The sequence below is a fragment of the Lepidochelys kempii genome, chromosome 3 (assembly GCF_965140285.1).
Source record: "Lepidochelys kempii isolate rLepKem1 chromosome 3, rLepKem1.hap1, whole genome shotgun sequence".
NCBI lineage: Eukaryota > Metazoa > Chordata > Testudines > Cheloniidae > Lepidochelys > Lepidochelys kempii.
This window is the reverse complement of record NC_136382.1, coordinates 167,750,753-167,770,691: the sequence shown is the minus strand read 5'-3', so window position 1 is coordinate 167,770,691 and position 19,939 is coordinate 167,750,753. Positions and strand designations below refer to the sequence as shown.

Here is a 19,939-nt window from a genome sequence, read left to right as displayed (position 1 = left end):
GACTGGAACACATGAGTTATGAGGAGAGGCTGAGGGAGCTGGGATTGTTTAGCCTGCAGAAGAGAAGAATGAGGGGGCATTTGATAGCTGCTTTCAACTACCTGAAAGGGGGTTCCAAAGAGGATGGCTCGAGACTGTTCTCAATGGTAGCAGATGACAGAACGAGGAGTAATGGTCTCAAGTTGCAGTGGGGGAGGTTTAGATTGGATATTAGGAAAAACTTTTTCACTAAGAGGGTGGTGAAACACTGGAATGCGTTACCTAGGGAGGTGGTAGAATCTCCTTCCTTAGAGGTTTTTAAGGTCAGGCTTGACAAAGCCCTGGCTGGGATGATTTAACTGGGAATTGGTCCTGCTTTGAGCAGGGGGTTGGACTAGATGACCTTCTGGGGTCCCTTCCAACCCTGATATTCTATGATTCTATGATTCTATGTGGGGGGGGGTGGTTTGGAGGAGGGGAGCTGCAGGGCTGGTGTGAGGCAGGGGAGGTGTGGGGTGGGTGATTTGGGGGAGCTGGGGCTGGTGTAAGGAGTGGTTGGTTTGGAGGGAGCTGGGGGGTTGCAATGCAGGGGATGTGAGGCGTGGTTTGGGGCGGGTGATTTGGAGGGAGCTGGGGGGCTGCAGTGCAGGAGATGTGAGGGGTGGTTTGGGGCTGGGGAGCTACAGGGCTGATGGGAGTAGAGGTGATTGGGAAGAGCTGGGGCCGGGGCGGGGCAGCTGAAGGGGTGGGACGGACAAAGGGTGTTAGCCCACAGCCACCCCGGATCCCGCCTCGCAGGCCCCTGGCCCCGCCCCGGAGCTGCCTGGCCGCCTCCGCTGCACCATGGCCGGTGGGCCTGAGCGGCTGCTGGCCCTGGGCTGCCTGGCCGTCTGGGCCGCTCTGGCGGAGCAGCAGCTGCGCTTCAAGCCGGCCCCGGCCCCGGCCCCGGCCCCCAGCCCGGTGCGGCTCTTCACCGAGTCCGAGCTGGCCAGATACAGCGGGCAGGAGGTACCGGGGCACCGCCGGGCCCGTCGGGGAGAGCGGCGTCGCCGAGGCGGGTGGGGAGGGGGCGCCGCTCGCTGGGGACCTGGGGGCCATGGGCGCTGGCCCCGGGGGCATGACTAGGTGGGGGAAGGCGCTGCTGCATGGGCGGAGGGCACTGCCCCTGCGGAGATGGGGCGGAGTTGTTACTACCGGATGCGTGACACCCCCACCAGAAACTAGCCACAGCCCTGCTGTGTCTGGAGCACTTTGATGCCAACTTTACCATCTCTCTCCTAGAGACTTTAAAACTTTTCATGTCAAAGGAGACCAAGTGTCATCACACAGTGGAGCTACCTAATCAGCTCTCTCCAACTGGGGAGCATAGTCACCACTCTCAGACTAAAAACATTGCTGGGAAACAAAGGAGGAGACAGTGATAAAAGAAACCAACTTGTGCGAGCCAGGATATTAGAACAGTGTAGTTACAATGACAAACATCGGACAGTCTGGACATTTTCAGTTAAGAACACCACTTGTTGCCACATGAAAGAAACACAAGTCTTCCCCATTGTATATATGAATCTCAGTGGTATGATCTTTTGTTATATGGAGATATAACCTGCATTCTGTTCCCCTCACTCAACACGCACATTTCCAGTTTATACTTATACAAGATCTGAGACCTGTCTTACAAGGATGTGAAATTTATAGTGAGGATGAGGGGACCACACCTGGTATGATCAGAAAAGTGACTAAAGCAGATGAAAAAGGTGCTAGCCTGCATCCACATTACAGAACGGTTGTGTTAGCAGCTGATGAGTTGTGCTAACCTGAGATTTGGTCTGTGTCACTGGGCAGGCTGGCCCATAAGAGTTAAAAGCACTACAGCCCTCATACTAAGGGTCTGTATGTGTGGATGGGGCAATACTTGAGTTAAAATTTTGCAGTGAAGACAAGGACATTGTGGGATGATGGGCACAGCAGGCTCTTATGGATCATATGTAGAGGCTAATATGACATGTTTTTGTAATGAGCTGGCTAGTGTGTATATGTACGTACCATTGCTCTCTACTAGGTAACAGTAGAACTGTTCAAGTATCTGTCATAGGTCCTATATTTTTAACAACTTATTGTGATGCCCTTTTAGCCCATATAATAAGGGCCTATGATTTTGGAGCAGGAGGATCCAACTTGTATTTGTACTCTTGCAATGAAGTTCTGAGTAATTGGGGTGTGCTGTATAGTGACAGCTATAAAGTCCAAGGTGATCAGACTTATACATGGCCTTAGGAGTACACGGATCTTTACATACAGATGCAGAATTACAGGATATTGCCTAACCATCTTACAATCTACATTTAGAAATAGCATAAGTAATGGCACGGGAGGAGGTTAACAAATTAATATTGTTTAGTGCAAAATTAATTTTTTTCTCTCTCTACTTATTGTCAAGAGAGTTGGAGAGGAGGTTAATAGTGGACAGGGGGCAGAACTGGGGCTGGAAGAAGATTGTTGTGTTGTGTGCATGAGGACGGTAGACGGGATCAGACTGTAGTGGGAGGAAGAGAGAGAAGAGTAGCAGAGTGGAATGAGGGCACAAAAGAAGGCATGGCAAAGGAGGCAGAGGTTGGTGAGATTAGTTAATATGGTCAGTAAGTGAAAAGTCAGCAAGGCACATTAAAGGTTAGTGATCAATATATTAATGGGAAGGAACTGATAGATCATATGGCAATTGATGGTGAGAATCAGTAAGGCAAAGATTCAATAAGCATAGCAGAAATGGTCAGCTGTCAGCCATGGATGTAACTACATGTTTTGGTCTTGTCCTGTACAGTGAAGGCAGGGGGAAAGTCTGGTTCAAAATAGCTCGGCTCCTCAAAACTCCCATTGATTTCAATAGGATCTGCTGGCTGCTGGGCACTTCAGAAAGTCTGGTCACAGCTGTTTAGTGGCATATTAATAGTTTGAAGGCCAGAATTTTAACCTGAGATACTGGGCATCTGTGACTCATAGCTGAAGGTTAGAATGGGGATGATGGAGACGCTAAGGACTAGAGATAAGGTTTCTACTGGGATCTTAAATTCCTGACTTTATTTTAAACTAAAAATGAGATAAAATAGATATCTATTGACAACTTTAACTCTCAACTAAGCATGTGTGTGAATTTCCTTTTTTTTTTTTTTTAACAACTTCAGAACACCAACATTTCTGAAGTAATTTTTTTCTTCCTAGCACTATTCTAAAGAATTTTAGAGAAGGAGGAAAGAGAGCTGTATTATCTTTAAGGTAATTGTATTGCCTTATAATAATAATTTGCAAGTATCTGTCAACCAAAGTTTTCAAAACACTAAACAAATGTGGTTAAGTGATGTGCTGCTGAAAGTCACACAGTGAATAGTTTGGAGGAGAATCCAGGTTTCCTAACTCTAATTTCTTTCTCTAATCAGTTCTTATACAATAGATCAAAAATGTGCAACTGGTGGAAACTCTTCTATAGATAGCCCTGTTTGAGATTTTGTCTAGTGAGACAGGCCAAGTTCACTAAACAGTCCTTTACCCATCTCAGGCACATATAATAATAGAAATGCCTTTTCAAATCATAGTGTACAAATAGTACAGTCAGTTTCAAGGATATCTCGGGTATTGTAGGGGCAAGGTTCTTAAACATCTATCCAAGCAGGTCAGTTTCTCCCAGGCTGCTCAAGAGAACCATCAAAATAATCAGGCAATGGGCCCAAAGTCTCTAGTTGTTTGTCAGATCTCCCCTTTTCCCCAGGATGAACACCACAATGGTAGAACAGGATATTTTTCCTGTTTCCTTCCTGACAGAAAACGAACAGATACCAGATATCTGCTCCCATCTGAGTGTTTACAGACAGTTCCTCAGTTTTAGAGATCTGTAGAATGTGTTTCTCCATAAATACCAAACCACTCAATAGGCTACTGGAATACACAACTCTCCCTCACTCTCTCCCTCATCACTAGCACTATAACTACCGATGTCTCAAAATTTTACAGAATCATAGCTACCTATTTATTCTTCCAAAACCTGTGGTGATCCCTCCAATGAGGTAATCCTCAAAGAAAATTCTTTCCATTTACAAAGTTATTGTTCTCACCTGAGCTAATTCCATAGCCTTCAGAGATGTGTAGGGATTAAATGAAGTATCCATCCTACTCTAATCCTTGCCTGCCAGGATTAGAGTAGGCCAATGGATTCAAAATCTTCCTTTAATGTATTCTTCTAGCTCATTAAGTCAAGTATATAGACAGTTTTTAAAAATATAGAATTAATACAGGAATTCAATCTCCAGAAGTTTTAGCTTTCTATGGTGAAAACAAATCTTAGCTAACAAATTCAAAATGATAAAATCCTTTGCTAAATTTATACAGATCTCTTCTCTGAAGCGATTGCTGGTTGGCCTTCTTGGGGTTGTCTCCAGAAACTAAGAAAACACTAACCAGCATCTCATGGACAGAGAGAATAGATTTTGAGGGGAGGACAAAGTGGAATCAGTGGTTTATTAAGCAAAACAGATGTCAGCAGAAGATCAGATTTGTGTGTGCATGTTTGCACTTTATCCTCTTGATGAAAGCAGAATACCATCTGCCATACACCCTTTCACTTCACAAAACATCCACCTCCAGAATGATTTACTTAATCATCTTGGAACAAACAAGTATTATGAACTGACTCCAAAAAAGGCATAGAAAGGGGAAGTGTATTGTCTGACTACTAGATTCCAAACAGAATTGTTTCTTCCTTGAACTTCCATCATTTTCTGGGGTTAAATCCATAAAGATTGGCACTTGAAATAGTCTGAGTGTTTATTCTAGGAATTACAAGAATAGTCATCTATGGGAGCAAGAGACAGACTGATGCAGCACAGAAATAAACAGGGCTTTAACATACCGATTCCACTAGTATTTGGTGTCCTAATAGTGAAAACAAGCTCCAATAGTGAGAACAGGAGACTACATCTTCTCCATGTACAACATGGTATTCATAATGCAGACACTCAGAACTTGGCATCGCAGCTAGATACCAGTGAAATACACATCACTGGATACCAGTGGAAATTATTCATGTAATTATCACATGATGAATACTGATTTTTTTGTACACTAACCTGCAAGTGACCTGGAGGCTTTGCAGCCTCTGTTCCCTCCCCCATCCCTGCCATTGACTCAGAATATGGCCTCTTTACTGTATAGTGCCAGCAGCTGACACAGGGATGCATGACTGTTTGGCAACTGACAACAGTCATAATGGCAAAGTATAGAAAACCAGCTTCTTGTTGCCCAGAGACCCACAGAGAAATCTTTTTTTTTTTTTTTTTTTTTTTTTTTTACAGCATGTGATGGATTGGGGGATGAATGAAAACTCCAGGCTGTGAATCTTGAGTGAGCCTGTGAATCCAGGCTGTGCATTGATCATGATTTAAGTTGCTAGAGAACACACAGTAAGGGGTTCATTTTCTCCTCAATGTGCTGTACACATACTGGCTTCATTTTGAGCACCTGCTGGCCTCTCTTTCTTTCCAGGAGGGCCAGCCTATTTACATGGCCGTGAAGGGAGTAGTATTTGATGTCACTTCTGGAAAAGGTGAGTTGGCTTCTCCCCATGGGGTTTTTCCCCTTTCACATTATCCCATTTTTCTTCTTAAACATCCTAAACCTTTAGAAAACTTCAAACTCTATTTAAATACAAAGAACATACTCATTTGCTCTTAATTCCTAACCATCCTCCTCTGAAGGTGCCTTCTCCCACTCACAGCTTCACACCCCCTTTCATGCTGACCTCTGTCTGGAACGGAATAGATCCTCTTCTTATCCTATCACTTTCTAAGAAATGCTGTAATACCTTTTGATCTGATTGAGGTACCTTCCCATTATATAGATTTACACATTTCCCTCCAACACTGGTTTTAGCTACTCTTTAAATTTTTTTTAAAAGTGCACTTAGGACTGGTGAAAGCTACCAAACTGAGAGCCCTAGAGAGAGAAATTCTCCATCAGTAGATCAGACACAACTTGGGCAGCAGCTGTATTACAATCTAAGTGAAGACAGCCAGTTGCCATTTTAGGCCACGTTAACTAGTCCAGTTAAGCTAGTTTGTCTTGAGACTTCATTAAAGTTTTGGGAGGAAAAGGGCTCAGATTCAAGTCCTTGGTTTTGACTGATTTAGGAGCATAATGGGCTCATGTCATGCTAGTATAAGCAGATGCTTAATCTGGCCCATTGTTTTCACTATCAATAGACTGAGCATTACTAGATTTCTTCTCCTTGAACAGAATTTTATGGGAAAGGTGCCCCATACAACGCCCTTGTTGGGAAGGACTCAACACGAGGAGTTGCAAAGATGTCACTTGACCCAGAAGATCTCACTCATGACACAGTAAGAAATGAGATTGTTTGTTTAATTCCTTCTTTGCAAAATTTCAATCATTTTCTTGGCTTTCCTAAAATATATTCCCCTGCTGTATATTTATGCAAAGCCCAATCCTATGAATAAGGAAAATATTTATTTTCTAAGAAATGCCGTAATACCTTTTGATCTGATTGAGACACCTTCCATTATATAGATTTACACGTTTTCCTCTAACATTGGTTTTAGCTACTCTTTAAATTTAAAACAAAAAAAAGTGCATTTAGGACTGGTGAAAGCTACTAAACTGAGAGCTCTAGAGAGAGAAGTTCTCCATCAGTAGAACAGACGCAGCCTGAACAGCAGCTGCCCCATCAACATACCTTCAAGGGATAGCATCTAAAAATGTGTAGTTCAGTTTCCTTGACCAATTCAGTCCTTGGTGTCTCTGCTGAGAATACCAAATGGGCCAACTGTGATGGTGCTTTTTGGAAATGAATTGAACCCAACAACTCACTTTACCTGAGGATGTCAGGCTTTGTCACTACTGGGCTGAATTTGAATAAATGACCTAGGGGTTAAAGGTTCCATGATAAATAACCCATTGCCAGTTACTAAGCCCTCTATTGTTTGTGTGCCCTGCAAATTAAATCTGAAGGCTGGTTCTGAGGGTAGGATGATCAACATAAATAAAGACATATGTAAACACCTGCCATTTTTTCTTGCCCATGTTTCATATAGACAGGACTCACGGATGAAGAGCTAAAATCCCTGGATGATATCTTCAATGATGTGTACAAAGCCAAATACCCTATTGTGGGCTACACTTCTCAAAGAATTCTGAATGAGGATGGCAGCCCCAATCAGAACTTTAAACCTGAGGATCAGCCACATTTCAGCATTAGAGATGAATTTTGATGAAGGATTTAGCATCCTGAAAATCCCCAGATGGACATTGTAGAACAACACTGTATGACTGGGAAACATTGACTGTTTCTAAGGCAAAAGAACAGTTTCTATGAATTATGTATCTTTTGTATTTTTGTTATCAGCAGCCCCCACCCCCTGACAAACGAGGATAATGACTGATTACTAATGTAATGAATTCCTTCAAGTAGTGAACCAAATAAAATTTAATCAGTGGCACATATTTGTGGACTGAGGAGAATTAATTCAATAAAATTCTCACTGCCAATATCTTGATTTTTCTTTTTTAATATAAAAAGAAAAATTGGATAACTAAAGACTCATTTCTAAAGGGGAGAAAGTGTCCTTTAATAACTGAATCATCAGACTAGGGGTTTTGCCATTTCTGAGTTCTGTTCCTTGTTCTGATGCAAACTTGCTCTATTACGTGAGTCGTCTTGCTTCACTTCTCCGTGCCTCAGTTTCTCCATCAGTAAAATAGGTGTAATAAGGCTTCCTATCTCAGAGGAGTGGTGTGGAGCTTAATATTCATCCTCTTTGATTACAGTGGATATATAAATACTGACTTCCCTGAAATGTACTGTGATACAGCATGGCTATAGGGCAGCAGGAGAGTGTTAGAAGGGAGCCTTAGTCCCTGTAGAGGGAAGAAAGTTTGCTATAGATTAATTAAAGCTCATGAAGCCAGTCACATGATAAAAAACCCCAGCTTCAATCAGATAAGAGGAGGAGTTGAAGCAGAGTGGATTGGCATTGAAGCAGAGAGCAGTTGGGAGGGAAGCAGAGGAGAGTTTGGAGAAGTGTTGCGGTGGGCTAAGAAGACCAAGACTCTAGGTAAAGGGACCCCTGGTTTGTGCAGAGGGAGGGCAGAAAGCTCCACAAGCTGAAGGGCAGGAGAGGGAAGTAGCCCAGGGGAAGGAACTGCTAGTTCAAGTGGTTTACTGCTATCCCTAGGGCCCCTGTGCTGGGACCCAGAGTAGAGGACGGGCCCAGGTCCTTCCCTCTCAACTTCTCTCCTCTAGGACACTAGTGGGGCAGTTAATATCCCAGTTCACGGGCAAGAAACGGTAACCTGAACCACCCCCAAGAAGAGAGCGCGAGACCCATCACAGTAGAGCCGGCAATTTGCCACAGTCCTTAAATGCTGTATGTTTATGCAAAGCTCAGTGTTACAAAACAAAGACTATTTTTTTTTCTGGGAAATGTAATATTTAATTACCTTTTTGATTTGGTATAGGCTATGGCTACACTCAATAGCTCACAGCAGCGCTGCTGCAAGATCTCTAGTGGAGCTGTACACTGACGAGAGAGATGTCTGCCATCGCCTTAAATAATCCACCCCCAACAAGTGACAGCAGGAGAAGGTCTCCTGCCACCATAACGCTGTCCACACCAGCACATAGGTCTGTGTAATTTATGTTGCTTGGGGGGGGGTGACTTATTCACATCCCTGGGTGACCTAAGTTATACTGACATAAGTGGTAGTGTAGACATGGCCTAACTCACTCTTATTATTGCAGTAGTTTCAGCAAAATAGCACTTTTTTGTTATACATTTACATGGGTTTGTCACTTTAAAATTAGGTCATGATGGTTCCTTAGTATCAACGCCTAATTCCCACAAACCAAGAGAAATTATAACCTAGGACCTATGGTTATCATAAAGTCTTTGTTCACATACTGTAAAGTATAAGTTTACTGTGATTATTTGTCTGACCCGAATATTCCCAGCTTCTTTATGCTGTCAATTAAACTCTCTGGTTGACTCTACATATAGGTACAGGAACTAGGGGTGCTGCCACAGCCCCTGGCTTGAAGTGGTTATCATCATATGCAGACTTTACAGTTTGGTTCAAGGGCTCTCAGCACCCCACCCTACACAAATTGTTCCAGCACCCTTGTCTACCAGAGTTTAAAAATGGAAAAAGCACTATCAGGTTCTCTGCATTATTACTTTTGCTAGCTTGATCATTGCCACTCCAGCTCACTTGAAAGAGGTGAGTGTGTGTGGTTGTTTTTTTTTCTGTTTAACCTAATTTACAACTCCAGGTCCTGCTGGGGGGAAAACGAGTCCTCTCCTCTGTCAGATTTCTCTTGGCAGTCTTTCAGGCTGCTTTTAATTTACATAGCAACCAGAGAACATTAAATGCTTGTGCTATACCAAGTGCTGCTAACTACTGACTTCCACTAACTGAAGTCAAATGCTAACTGTCATGTATGTGGATTTACCTGCCACCATGACAGTTTGAATTAGCACTGAGAAATTGAGCAGCTGCTTCCAATTTCTTAAAGATAATTTGCTTCATTAGGTTAAGCTCCTGGCTGCTTTCTTTCAAAGAGTAAATGATTAAATCATTTATTCTCCCTCTCCTGGGATCTGTACACTATATAGCATATTGTGGGAAAAGGACAATTGTCTGATAATCAAAGAAAAACTTTTTTTAAATTATCCCTTTCATAACATCAATACTTACTCTAAATTTGCTTTGTGCCTTAAGTCCCTTTTTTCCCTTATAGCCATTCAGCAGTATAGTGTAAGACGCATTGGGCAAACTTTTTGGCCCAAGGGCCACATTGGGATTGTGAAACTGTATTGAGGGCCCAGTGGGAAAGGCTGTGCCTCCCCAAACAGCCTGCCCCCACCCCTGATCCACCCCCTGACTAACACCCCCCAATGTCATAACCATTGAGTCCCACTCTAGTATGCTAAGCACGAGAGTGTAACCTTTTAAAAAACAGCCAAGTCATATGTTGTAAGATATCTTTTTTTGGTGTGGTGAGGGAGTTGATTGGGGGCTGAATTTTACACTGCTGAAAGGTAACATTTGCCTTGGAGACAAATGTGTATGATGTCAACTGTACATTTTTAAAAAAAATTTCCTAAAAATATCACATTTATTGTCACCCCTTCTTTAGAGCTGGTTTTGTTACCCTGAGTTTTGCATCATTTCGCCAGACCATTGATCTATCTGAAATTTGCACTTAAACAAGCAGACAGTGAGAGGTCCCATTACAGGCTCCTGACTTACCCTGTGTTAGGATATAGATATTCAGGCCTGTCTGCAAAGGCCTGTACTTTAAGAATTTAGGTGTATTCTTATCACTTGGCGAGTTAGAGGTATAAAAGAGAGAATCAAAATCACTGTCTGCCAGTGTAAGGTCCTTCTCTTACTGTGACAGTCTGCGGCCCTGTTCTTAGATTAAGGCCTTTGGCTAAGCAACAGAGGCAGCCATAAGCTGGGAAGTGAACGGTCACATCCTCACGTTCCAAACTAGTCACATTGAAATAAGGTGCTATTGGGCTGTTAGGAATACAATCCTGTCCTGATAGTGCCTATCACCTCCAGAGAAAGGGAAGTGCCTAGAAGATGTAAAAGGAAACTTAGTTTGATAGCATCCTGTCTGGCAAGAACTCACTTATCAATACTGGGATGTGAAATCCTCACTTCTGTATTGTTTTGTCATTATAGTTCCCACTTTGCTATTGTTTGTATAATCTCTGTCTGGTTCTGTGATTGTTCCTGTCTGCTGTATAATTAATTTTGCTGGGTGTAAACTAATTAAGGTGGTGGGATATAATTGGTTACATAATCATGTTACAATATGTTAGGATTGGTTAGTTAAATTTCAGGAAAATGATTGGTTAAGGTATAGCTAAACCGAACTCAAGTTTTACTATATAGTCTGCAATCAATCAGGAACTGAGGGGGTGGGTGTGTGGGTGGGGGGAGATGGGAATAGGGGTGGGGAAATTGGAATCATGCTTTGCTAAAGGGGGAAATGGGAACAGGGAATGGGGATAAGGAAATTGGAATAATGTTTTGCTAAGGGCAGGAATGGGAATAGGGACACAGGTGTAAGGCTCTATGGTGTCAGAGCTGGGAAGGAGGATACTAAGGAAAGAAACTGGAATCATGCTTGCTGGAAGTTCACCCCAATCAACATCGAATTGTTTGCACTTTTGGACTTCGGGTATTGTTGCTCTCTGTTCATGGGAGAAGGACCAGGGAAGTAAGTAGGTGAAGGAATAAGCCCTCTAACACCCTGAAGGGTGATGTATTTCTTTGTAATCCACTTGTATCCTCCAGAAAATGACTCACTGTATTTACTCTACAGCCTCTAATCTACCTCTTGTTAATTTATCGTGGGTGTCTGCATGATTCAAGAAGGTTTTAATGACTTTGCCATAACAGGAGAGAACCTACTCTATTCTTTCCTAGGTTTCAGAGTAACAGCCGTGTTAGTCTGTATTCGCAAAAAGAAAAGGAGTACTTGTGGCACCTTAGAGACTAACCAATTTATTTGAGCATGAGCTTTCGTGAGCTATAGCTCACTTCATCGGATGCATACTGTGGAAATTGCAGAAGACATTATATACACAGAGACCATGAAACAATACCTCCTCCTACCCCATTCTCCTGCTGGTAATAGCTTATCTAAAGTGATCATCAAGTTGGGCCATTTCCAGCACAAATCCAGGTTTTCTCACCCTCCGCGCCCCCCGCCCCCACACACAAACTCACTCTCCTGCTGGTAATAGCCCATCCAAACTGACCACTCTCCTTACAATGTGCATGATAATCAAGGTGGGCCATTTCCAGCATAAATCCAAGTTTGACCAGAACGTTGGGGGGGGTGTAGAAAAAAACAAGGGGAAATAGGCTACCTTGCATAATGACTTAGCCACTCCCAGTCTCTATTTAAGCCTAAATTAATAGTATCCAATTTGCAAATGAATTCCAATTCAGCAGTTTCTCGCTGGAGTCTGGATTTGAAGTTTTTTTGTTGTAAGATAGCAACCTTCATGTCTCTGATTGCATGACCAGAGAGATTGAAGTGTTCTCCGACTGGTTTATGAATGTTATAATTCTTGACATCTGATTTGTGTCCATTTATTCTTTTACATAGAGACTGTCCAGTTTGACCAATGTACATGGCAGAGGGGCATTGCTGGCACATGATGGCATATATCACATTGGTGGATGTGCAGGTGAACGAGCCTCTGATAGCGTGGCTGATGTTATTAGGCCCTTTGATGGTGTCCCCTGAATAGATATGTGGGCACAGTTGGCACCGGGCTTTGTTGCAAGGATAGGTTCCTGGGTTAGTGGTTCTGTTGTGTGGTATGTGGTTGTTGGTGAGTATTTGCTTCAGGTTGGGGGGCTGTCTGTAGGCAAGGACTGGCCTGTCTCCCAAGATTTGTGAGAGTGTTGGGTCATCCTTCAGGATCCTTCAAGAATAAATGGACACAAATCAGATGTCAAGAATTATAACGTTCATAAACCAGTTGGAGAACACTTCAATCTCTCTGGTCACGCAATCAGAGACATGAAGGTCGCTATCTTACAACAAAAAAACTTCAAATCCAGACTCCAGCGAGAAACTGCTGAATTGGAATTCATTTGCAAATTGGATACTATTAATTTAGGCTTAAATAGAGACTGGGAGTGGCTAAGTCATTATACAAGGTAACCTATTTCCCCTTGTTTTTTTCTACCCCCCCCCCCCGGACGTTCTGGTCAAACTTGGATTTATGCTGGAAATGGCCCACCTTGATTATCATGCACATTGTAAGGAGAGTGGTCAGTTTGGATGAGCTATTGCCAGCAGGAGAGTGAGTTTGTGGGGGGGTGAGAGAACCTGGATTTGTGCTGGAAATGGCCCACCTTGATTATCATGCATGTTGTAGGGAGAGTGGTCACTTTGGATAAGCTATTACCAGCAGGAGAGTGAGTTTTTGTGTGTGTGGTTTTTTTTTTTTTTTAAAAAAAGGGGGTCGGGGGGGTGAGAAGGCCCACCTTGATTTTCATACACATTGTGAGGGGAGTGGTCAGTTTGGATGGGCTATTACCAGCAGGAGAGTGAGTTTGTGGGGGGGGGGGGGGTGGAGAAAACCTGGATTTGTGCTGGAAATGGCCCAACTTGATGATCACTTTAGATAAGCTATTACCAGCAGGAGAGTGGGGTGGGAGGAGGTATTGTTTCATGGTCTCTGTGTATATAATGTCTTCTGCAATTTCCACAGTATGCATCCGATGAAGTGAGCTGTAGCTCACGAAAGCTCATGCTCAAATAAATTGGTTAGTCTCTAAGGTGCCACAAGTACTCCTTTTCTATTCTTTCATAATGTTTTACTCTACATTGTGGAGTGAACTATTGGTGAGGATCTCAAGGAGCCTCTCATTGTTGAGAAGATGCAAAAGAGTTTACCAAAGGGAGCTGAACTAATGTCAAAACCCTAGAACTCACCTAAGGATCTCTTTACAGAGGAATAATTTACACAACACTGCTATGTTTCCCTCTTATGACCTTCCCCTCCCCTCCAAATAATCTATCTTTTATCCTAGTACATTTAACTAAATACTATGGCAACAGGCACTTTAGAAATGCTGATTATATTACACACAAAGTGCTTGAAGACCTGGATGTATGTTAATCAGATTCTGCAGTCCTCACTTTGAGTGCCACTTGTTTGAAGTCAATGGTACTAGTTGCTGAGGTAACTGCTATTCAGTAGAAGGGCTCCAGAATCTGGCCTAAACCTCACGCCGCCCCTGGGAGGTAGATGAGTATTATCTCCATTTGCAGACTGGAAACAGATTAAAGTGAATTCATGTTAAAGCCTTGTCTAGACTAGAATATAAAATGTGTTACTAGCACATAAGCTAACAGCACATCTTTTAATTTCTAATCTAGGCAATACCTAAATTTGAAGAGAGCTGTGAATACAACCCAGGAGACCTGAATCCTAGTTCTAATCACTAGGGTTGGGATTTTCAAAGGAAGCTTGATGGAATGAGGTGCCCAAATCACATTGAAATTCAATGGGAGTTGGGAACCTAACTCCTTTATGTGTTGTCTACATGAGAAAATTATACATTTTAAACTAAATCCGTTTAGATTTATATCAGTTTAGTGATTTTTTTTTCCTCCCTTGGTATTCATTCACCCCTTCTTGTCAACTGTTGAGACTAGTCCACTTCCACCTTAATTGAATTGGCTCGTTAGAACTGACAGCTCCCACCCCCCTACTTGGTAAGGCAACTCCCATCTTTTCATGTGTTGTATATTTATACCTGCCTACTGTATTTTCAACTCCATGCATCTGATGAAGTGGGTTTTAGCCCACGAAAGCTTATACCCAAATAAATTTGTTAGTCTCTAAGGTGCCACAAGGACTCCTCATTTTTTCAGTTTAGAAACGGATGTCATTAAGTCATTACAACACCTTTGTGTGGACGCATTTCAGTGCCTCTTTGGGTGAATGTACTCATTTCCATGACTCAAAACTAATATGAGAATTCCATCCATTTAACATCAGTTTCTACACAAATTTCATTAAATTGGTACAGTTTTATCATGTAGATAAGGCCTTGGGTTTCTTTGAAAATTGCAGCCATGCTACCCAAGAGTCTTTGTGATCCAAGGATATCAACTGTATATCTGTAGTGCTATAGGAACCAATCTTAGATCACATTTCAGGCCAGGAATAGCTCTAGATGTTTGGGAACAATGCTAAGTAGGAAAGGCTATCTTACTAAGAATAGTGAGAACAGAGGATGCTTCTCTATTTAGCTACAGTACATTGGAGGTGAGGTACAAATTTCACCAGGAGCAGTAATCAACTCCTCTGTCTTGTGTTTGGTTTTGAAAAGGCGTTCTGCTGCTACAGCTTGTTTTTTTGCAAAACTACTGGGTGTGTGGGGGGGAATCACTTGATGTGGCAGGAGGGAAAGAGGAAGAAAACTGTTTAGCTGACTTTTAAAAAATTAATCTGGCACTTATTTATAAATAAACTTGCCTGAAACCTGTTCAAACCAATTTGCATTTGTTGTAAAGGGAATGGGAGTGCTCTGAAGAGTTGCATGCAGAAATCCAATAGTGATTTTTGAGCAGATCTGGTCAAACTGTAAAAGAACTGATTCATTGTGAATGAAATGGCTAGTGGATATTCACAAAGATGTCTGCAACTCCCAAAAGCTGTATGAATTATGAAAATTCATACAGGAAGGGTATTATCTGCTATTTTTTAGTCTTTCTAGAATGTTTGTCATCCAATCAGGAAATAAGACATAACCTGTGATGCAGGTGAATGAGCACCACAACATCAGTAATAAACATACATGTACTCCAAGTGAAAAGTGCCTTAACAACCAGTTGTCTGTAAGTTATTCAGCCAAACTATTCAGCAAATACTTACAAATAATCAATACATTCAAAGAAAATCAGATTGGGTCTGTGAGAGTGGGTTGATTTTAAAAAAAGGCTGAATTTGTAACAAATATTGAATATTTCATTACTGAGTGGCTATATTTGTAATTAGTAGTTCACCCAGCTAGCACCATAGCTGAGTCAGAATTTGCTATTTATAGCATACCTTTGAATCTTTTTAAAGTATCTGTCACTCATGTCAGTGAGCAGGTCCATGTCAAACAGATAAGAATGTTTTCATTCCACTAAATCGGTGTCTGAAAGGACAAAAGTGCATGGGAGATATTGAAAGCTGCTCAGATGATGGGACTGGGAACAGGGATACTAAGGAGTGTGATTCTTAACTTGGTGTTTAAAAAAAAGAGGGGGGGATTAAGTGGGAAGAGCAGGTGTATCCATGTGCTATGAAGACACCTTATACTGCTTGGCTTGTTTTGGCAGATCTATCCTCAAAAATGGGTCTCTATTAAAATATTTTCCTTTCTGTGTGCCTCATTCTTGCTGTTCAGTGCAGGATGTCAGTCCTTTTGGTGTGTTTACTGGACCTAAACTTAAGCCCTCATATCTTGTTTACCAGAGGGCAAGGGCTTTATGAAAACCTACGACAAATAAAATAGATAGAAACCAAGATGATATGCATCTGGAACAGCTGAGTTCAAAAAGCAGAGCCATAGGAAATACTATGCAATATGTAATATTTGCCACTATTTCTCTTTGGCTATTTGTGTCTGTTGCCATCACAAACTCTCCAGTCCCAAGAAATACTACCAGATTAATATGGGCTTGTGGCACTCTACCTCAAAGTAGCACCCTGGAACGCCCATATTCACCACTGTCATAAAATTAGGATATGTTTTGTACAAAGTATGCCTACTGAGGTATCGTTTTAAGTCTTGATCTGTTGAATATTAATATCCTGTTTTATTGTATGTGCTTTCAACAAAAGACAGCCAGACATGTGTTGATGGCCCATTAAAGGGAATCTAGTCTCTCAACAGCCATCCCAGAGACTTCTCAGAGAGAGCAAATAGGCAATGGAGACTACCTGACCAATGGGGGCTGCCTAATCCTCACGTCACAGCAAGGATCTTTCAAGCAAGATGGAAGAAATTATAAAAGCGGGAGAGTGACATCATCACTTGGTCTCTCTTCCCCTTCCCCCCAACTCAACACCTGGAGGACAAAGACTTTGAACTGGGGGAAGGGTGGTCCCAGGCTGGAAGGTAGTGCCAGCCTGTGTACTGAGGATCTGTAACCTGCTTGTACCATCTGTCAGGGTGAGACACTGCTTGATTCAAATCCTGTTTAGTCTGTAGAACTTAAACTATGAAATTATTTTTATTTCTTAAGTAACCAACTTTGATCTCTACGCCTGCTACTTATAATCACTTAAAATCTATCTTTCTGTAGTTAATAAGCCTGTTTTACCTAAAACTGTGTTTTGGTCAAAGTGCTTGGGAAATCTCAGTTCAGTCCATCCCACATTGAGGGAGTGGTGAACTACTTAATGATCTTGCACTGCCCCAAGGGGCTTTGAGCAGTGTAAGACCGTACAGTTCTGGGGTGCAAGACTGGGGAGTTGGGGGGAATTGTCTGGAGCCTCCCTCTTGATGGTTCATGAGTGGCTGGGAAATCATTAATGTGGCACAGTTGGGTGTATCCCTGCCTGTGGATGTCTATGTAAGTGCAGTAGCTGCCAAAGGTTTGTAGCTTGACATCAGCATCACAGTATGAGGGCCAGGTCTGGTGGATGGGTTTGAAGGGCTAAGTGGCCCCACACTCCAGGTTGCACGCTGGGGACCCTGTCATAATGCTGCCATCCTTTAGAACATGTGGTTGTTCAGGCACTTTTCACTTAATACTTAGTCCTGCCATGAGTGCCGGGGTCTAGATTATTTGACCTCTCGAGCTCGCTTCCAGTCCTCTGATTCTATAATTCTGTGTCTCTCAAAGAAGTGAAAGACATAGCATAAGGTTGGTTCTTCAGCAGAGACACCTCACAGCCTATGTGACCTGCTTCTCAGGACAAACCAGAGTGTGAAATGCCTTTCTCTCCTCCGAGAAGAAGGCCACATGTTCTCCAAGGGCTACTGTCTCTTCTCACAGTTTCATAAAGTATTTCCTCTAAGTTGTGACATCTCACACTGTACATAGTGCTGCTCAGTTGTCCCATACAAGGTGTTCATTTTCAATAGCTGTTTCAGAAAACTTTTTAATTTATATTAGTAAATTATACCAAATTACAAATTGGATTACATTCAAATATCAACACTGTATAGATCATAGTTGAAAAAACATCCAACTCCGCTGGAGAGCATCACAACTCCCCATCCCCATGTGCTGGATTCTGTATTTAGATCAGACTTTGCTGAAAACCCGGTAAAATCATTTGCAGAAACAGCAGAGAATGAAACTGAAGCAGAAACATTGATCTACCCCCACCCCAACTTTACAGAAGTTCTGATCCACTTCCTGGCATATCTGATTCGGCTATTATAGATATTACAGTTATACAGGTTTCAGAGTAACAGCCATGTTAGTCTGTATTCGCAAAAAGAAAAGGAGGACTTGTGGCACCTTAGCGACTAACCAATTTATTTGAGCTCAAATAAATTGGTCAGTCTAAGGTGCCACAAGTCCTCCTGTTCTTTTTACAGTTATACAGACACTACATAACAGGTGGAACTAGAGCTCTAAATCCAAACAAGCTTGAGCTTGGGGAAAAGTTTGAATCTGGACCTGAATTTCATGGCGTGAGCCCATATTTGGTAGTTAGAAAGCTCTCTCTTGTCTACATATCCGAGGAGGAAGCTCATGTGTGGCATTTGTTCCAGCCAATAAGTGAATTATTTCAGATTCATGAAATGTTCCCCCACAGATACTAGTCACAAGGGGTTCGCTGATGTGTAGGGCTAATACCTCCATGTTTGGTCAACTCATGCCCCTTTTCAAGGCTATCTGAGCACAGCTGTGTTAGATGTACGCAGCCAAGATACCATGCTGTGGAGTACTTAAGAGAGAGTTAGATAGACTCCTGTCCCTAAAGCACTTACAAGTGTTCAAGAGTATCCCAGTATAGCTATATTTTTGAGTGGAGGCTAGTCCATTAAAGGGATAATTTGTTTTACATTTTAATGCTAGGATACGGATAAGAGACAAAAATGGAGTAGATCAAACATACAGTAGGTTTACTACATTTGTATTTATTTTTAATTAGCGTGAGGCTGGCACCCAGCTAATGGGGGCCATGCATCATTTAAAGAAATAAATATTACTCTGCCAGAGGGAGAGCGTTCATTTTAATTTCAAGAGTCATCTTTCATTGCCAACATTTCTCCCATATGGAAATAGGTTTCTTTGTGGCAGAAGTGTTGATTCCAGGGAATGTATGCTTAAAAATTTGAGGATAACCTTAGGGCAAAAGAGACATACTTAGCAGTACCTTACATTATGTTCTAGATTGCCTCACTACAACCACACCTCTTATTTTTCCTTAATCATTGTTTAGCCATGCACCAGGGTTTTAGAATAGCTACAGATTATTTTTTAGGGATGGGAAAATTGGAATTTTAATGCATTTGTGCATGTATGTACATTACACAAAGATACATGCACATAATTGACCAGACACAGGTATAAACGCGCACGCACACACTTAGCAGTTTACGTTGAGGGGAAAATCTAACCTTTATGACTAAGAAAAATTCTTATAATTAAATTGAATCTGTACAGGTCAGAAATATGATCCACAGCACTAATGGTGGACAAAAAAGAAGGGGTGGCTAGACTTTCAGGACTGCAGAAAAGCTCTCATTATTGTAGTGTGTGAAAGACCAACATGTCAATTTAGTGGGTTTGTTAAGGCTTTAAAAATATGTGATATGATCTCCAGACATGTAGGGACATTTTAGAAACATGTATTGAGTTTGACACTCTGCACACTTAATATTACACAAACTCCTGAAGTGCTGCAGCCTACAATAAATGCTTCACTTCTTATTGCATGAAGAGACCCCTTTGAATTTAGTAGGTCCTGGTGCTGGAGAAAGACAGGCTGGCTGGTGAAAGGATTAAGGATACAAATCAGCAGTATGCCAGTGGAATGTAAGAGTTTGGGGTAGAGAGGAGTAAAAGAAGTGAAATGCTACTTGCTGAAAAGCAATAGGTTATAAATAACCCAGAGGAGAGTATGGTTTCAGAAGTGGTGAAACAGAGGAACAGGCTAAACTTGAGAATGGAAAAGTGTGACCCCCTCTGCAGATACAGTTCTGTGAAAAACAGCATGAATTAAACAGATCTCTGCCTGCTCTTTTCTTGATATCCTAGCCTAATTTTCCAAAAATATTGAATCCATTTGCCTTGGATGAGAGCTGCAGGTACTCAGCCCCTCTGAAAAGCAGGCCACTGCTGTCCAGTCATTATTTTGGGATTTTTCACATTACATCATTTAAAAAAAATGATGTTATAATT

At 42.0% G+C, this 19,939-nt stretch overlaps 1 protein-coding gene and 1 long non-coding RNA gene across 6 annotated transcripts in view; one reads left to right on the top strand and one right to left on the bottom strand.

Moving 5' to 3' along the window:
• Positions 1-19,939, bottom strand: part of LOC140909522 (uncharacterized) — a 147,187-nt gene that overhangs the window by 15,039 nt on the left and 112,209 nt on the right. The window lies entirely within an intron of this gene.
• NENF (neudesin neurotrophic factor) lies at positions 760-7,482 on the top strand. The gene is made up of 4 exons (XM_073338945.1): positions 760-987; positions 5,509-5,569; positions 6,259-6,362; positions 7,074-7,482. The coding sequence occupies exons 1-4, from the start codon at positions 823-825 to the stop codon at positions 7,248-7,250; spliced, it is 507 nt and encodes a 168-aa protein (XP_073195046.1). The 5' UTR covers positions 760-822; the 3' UTR covers positions 7,251-7,482.

Excerpts from the sequence above, each read along its gene's own strand:
- NENF (XM_073338945.1), top strand. The coding sequence starts at position 823 with ATGGCCGGTGGGCCTGAGCGGCTGCTGGCCCTGGGCTGCCTGGCCGTC. Across the intron at positions 988-5,508 it reads CCAGATACAGCGGGCAGGAG|GAGGGCCAGCCTATTTACAT; the intron begins GTACCGGGGCAC and ends CTTTCTTTCCAG. Across the intron at positions 6,363-7,073 it reads AAGATCTCACTCATGACACA|ACAGGACTCACGGATGAAGA; the intron begins GTAAGAAATGAG and ends TGTTTCATATAG.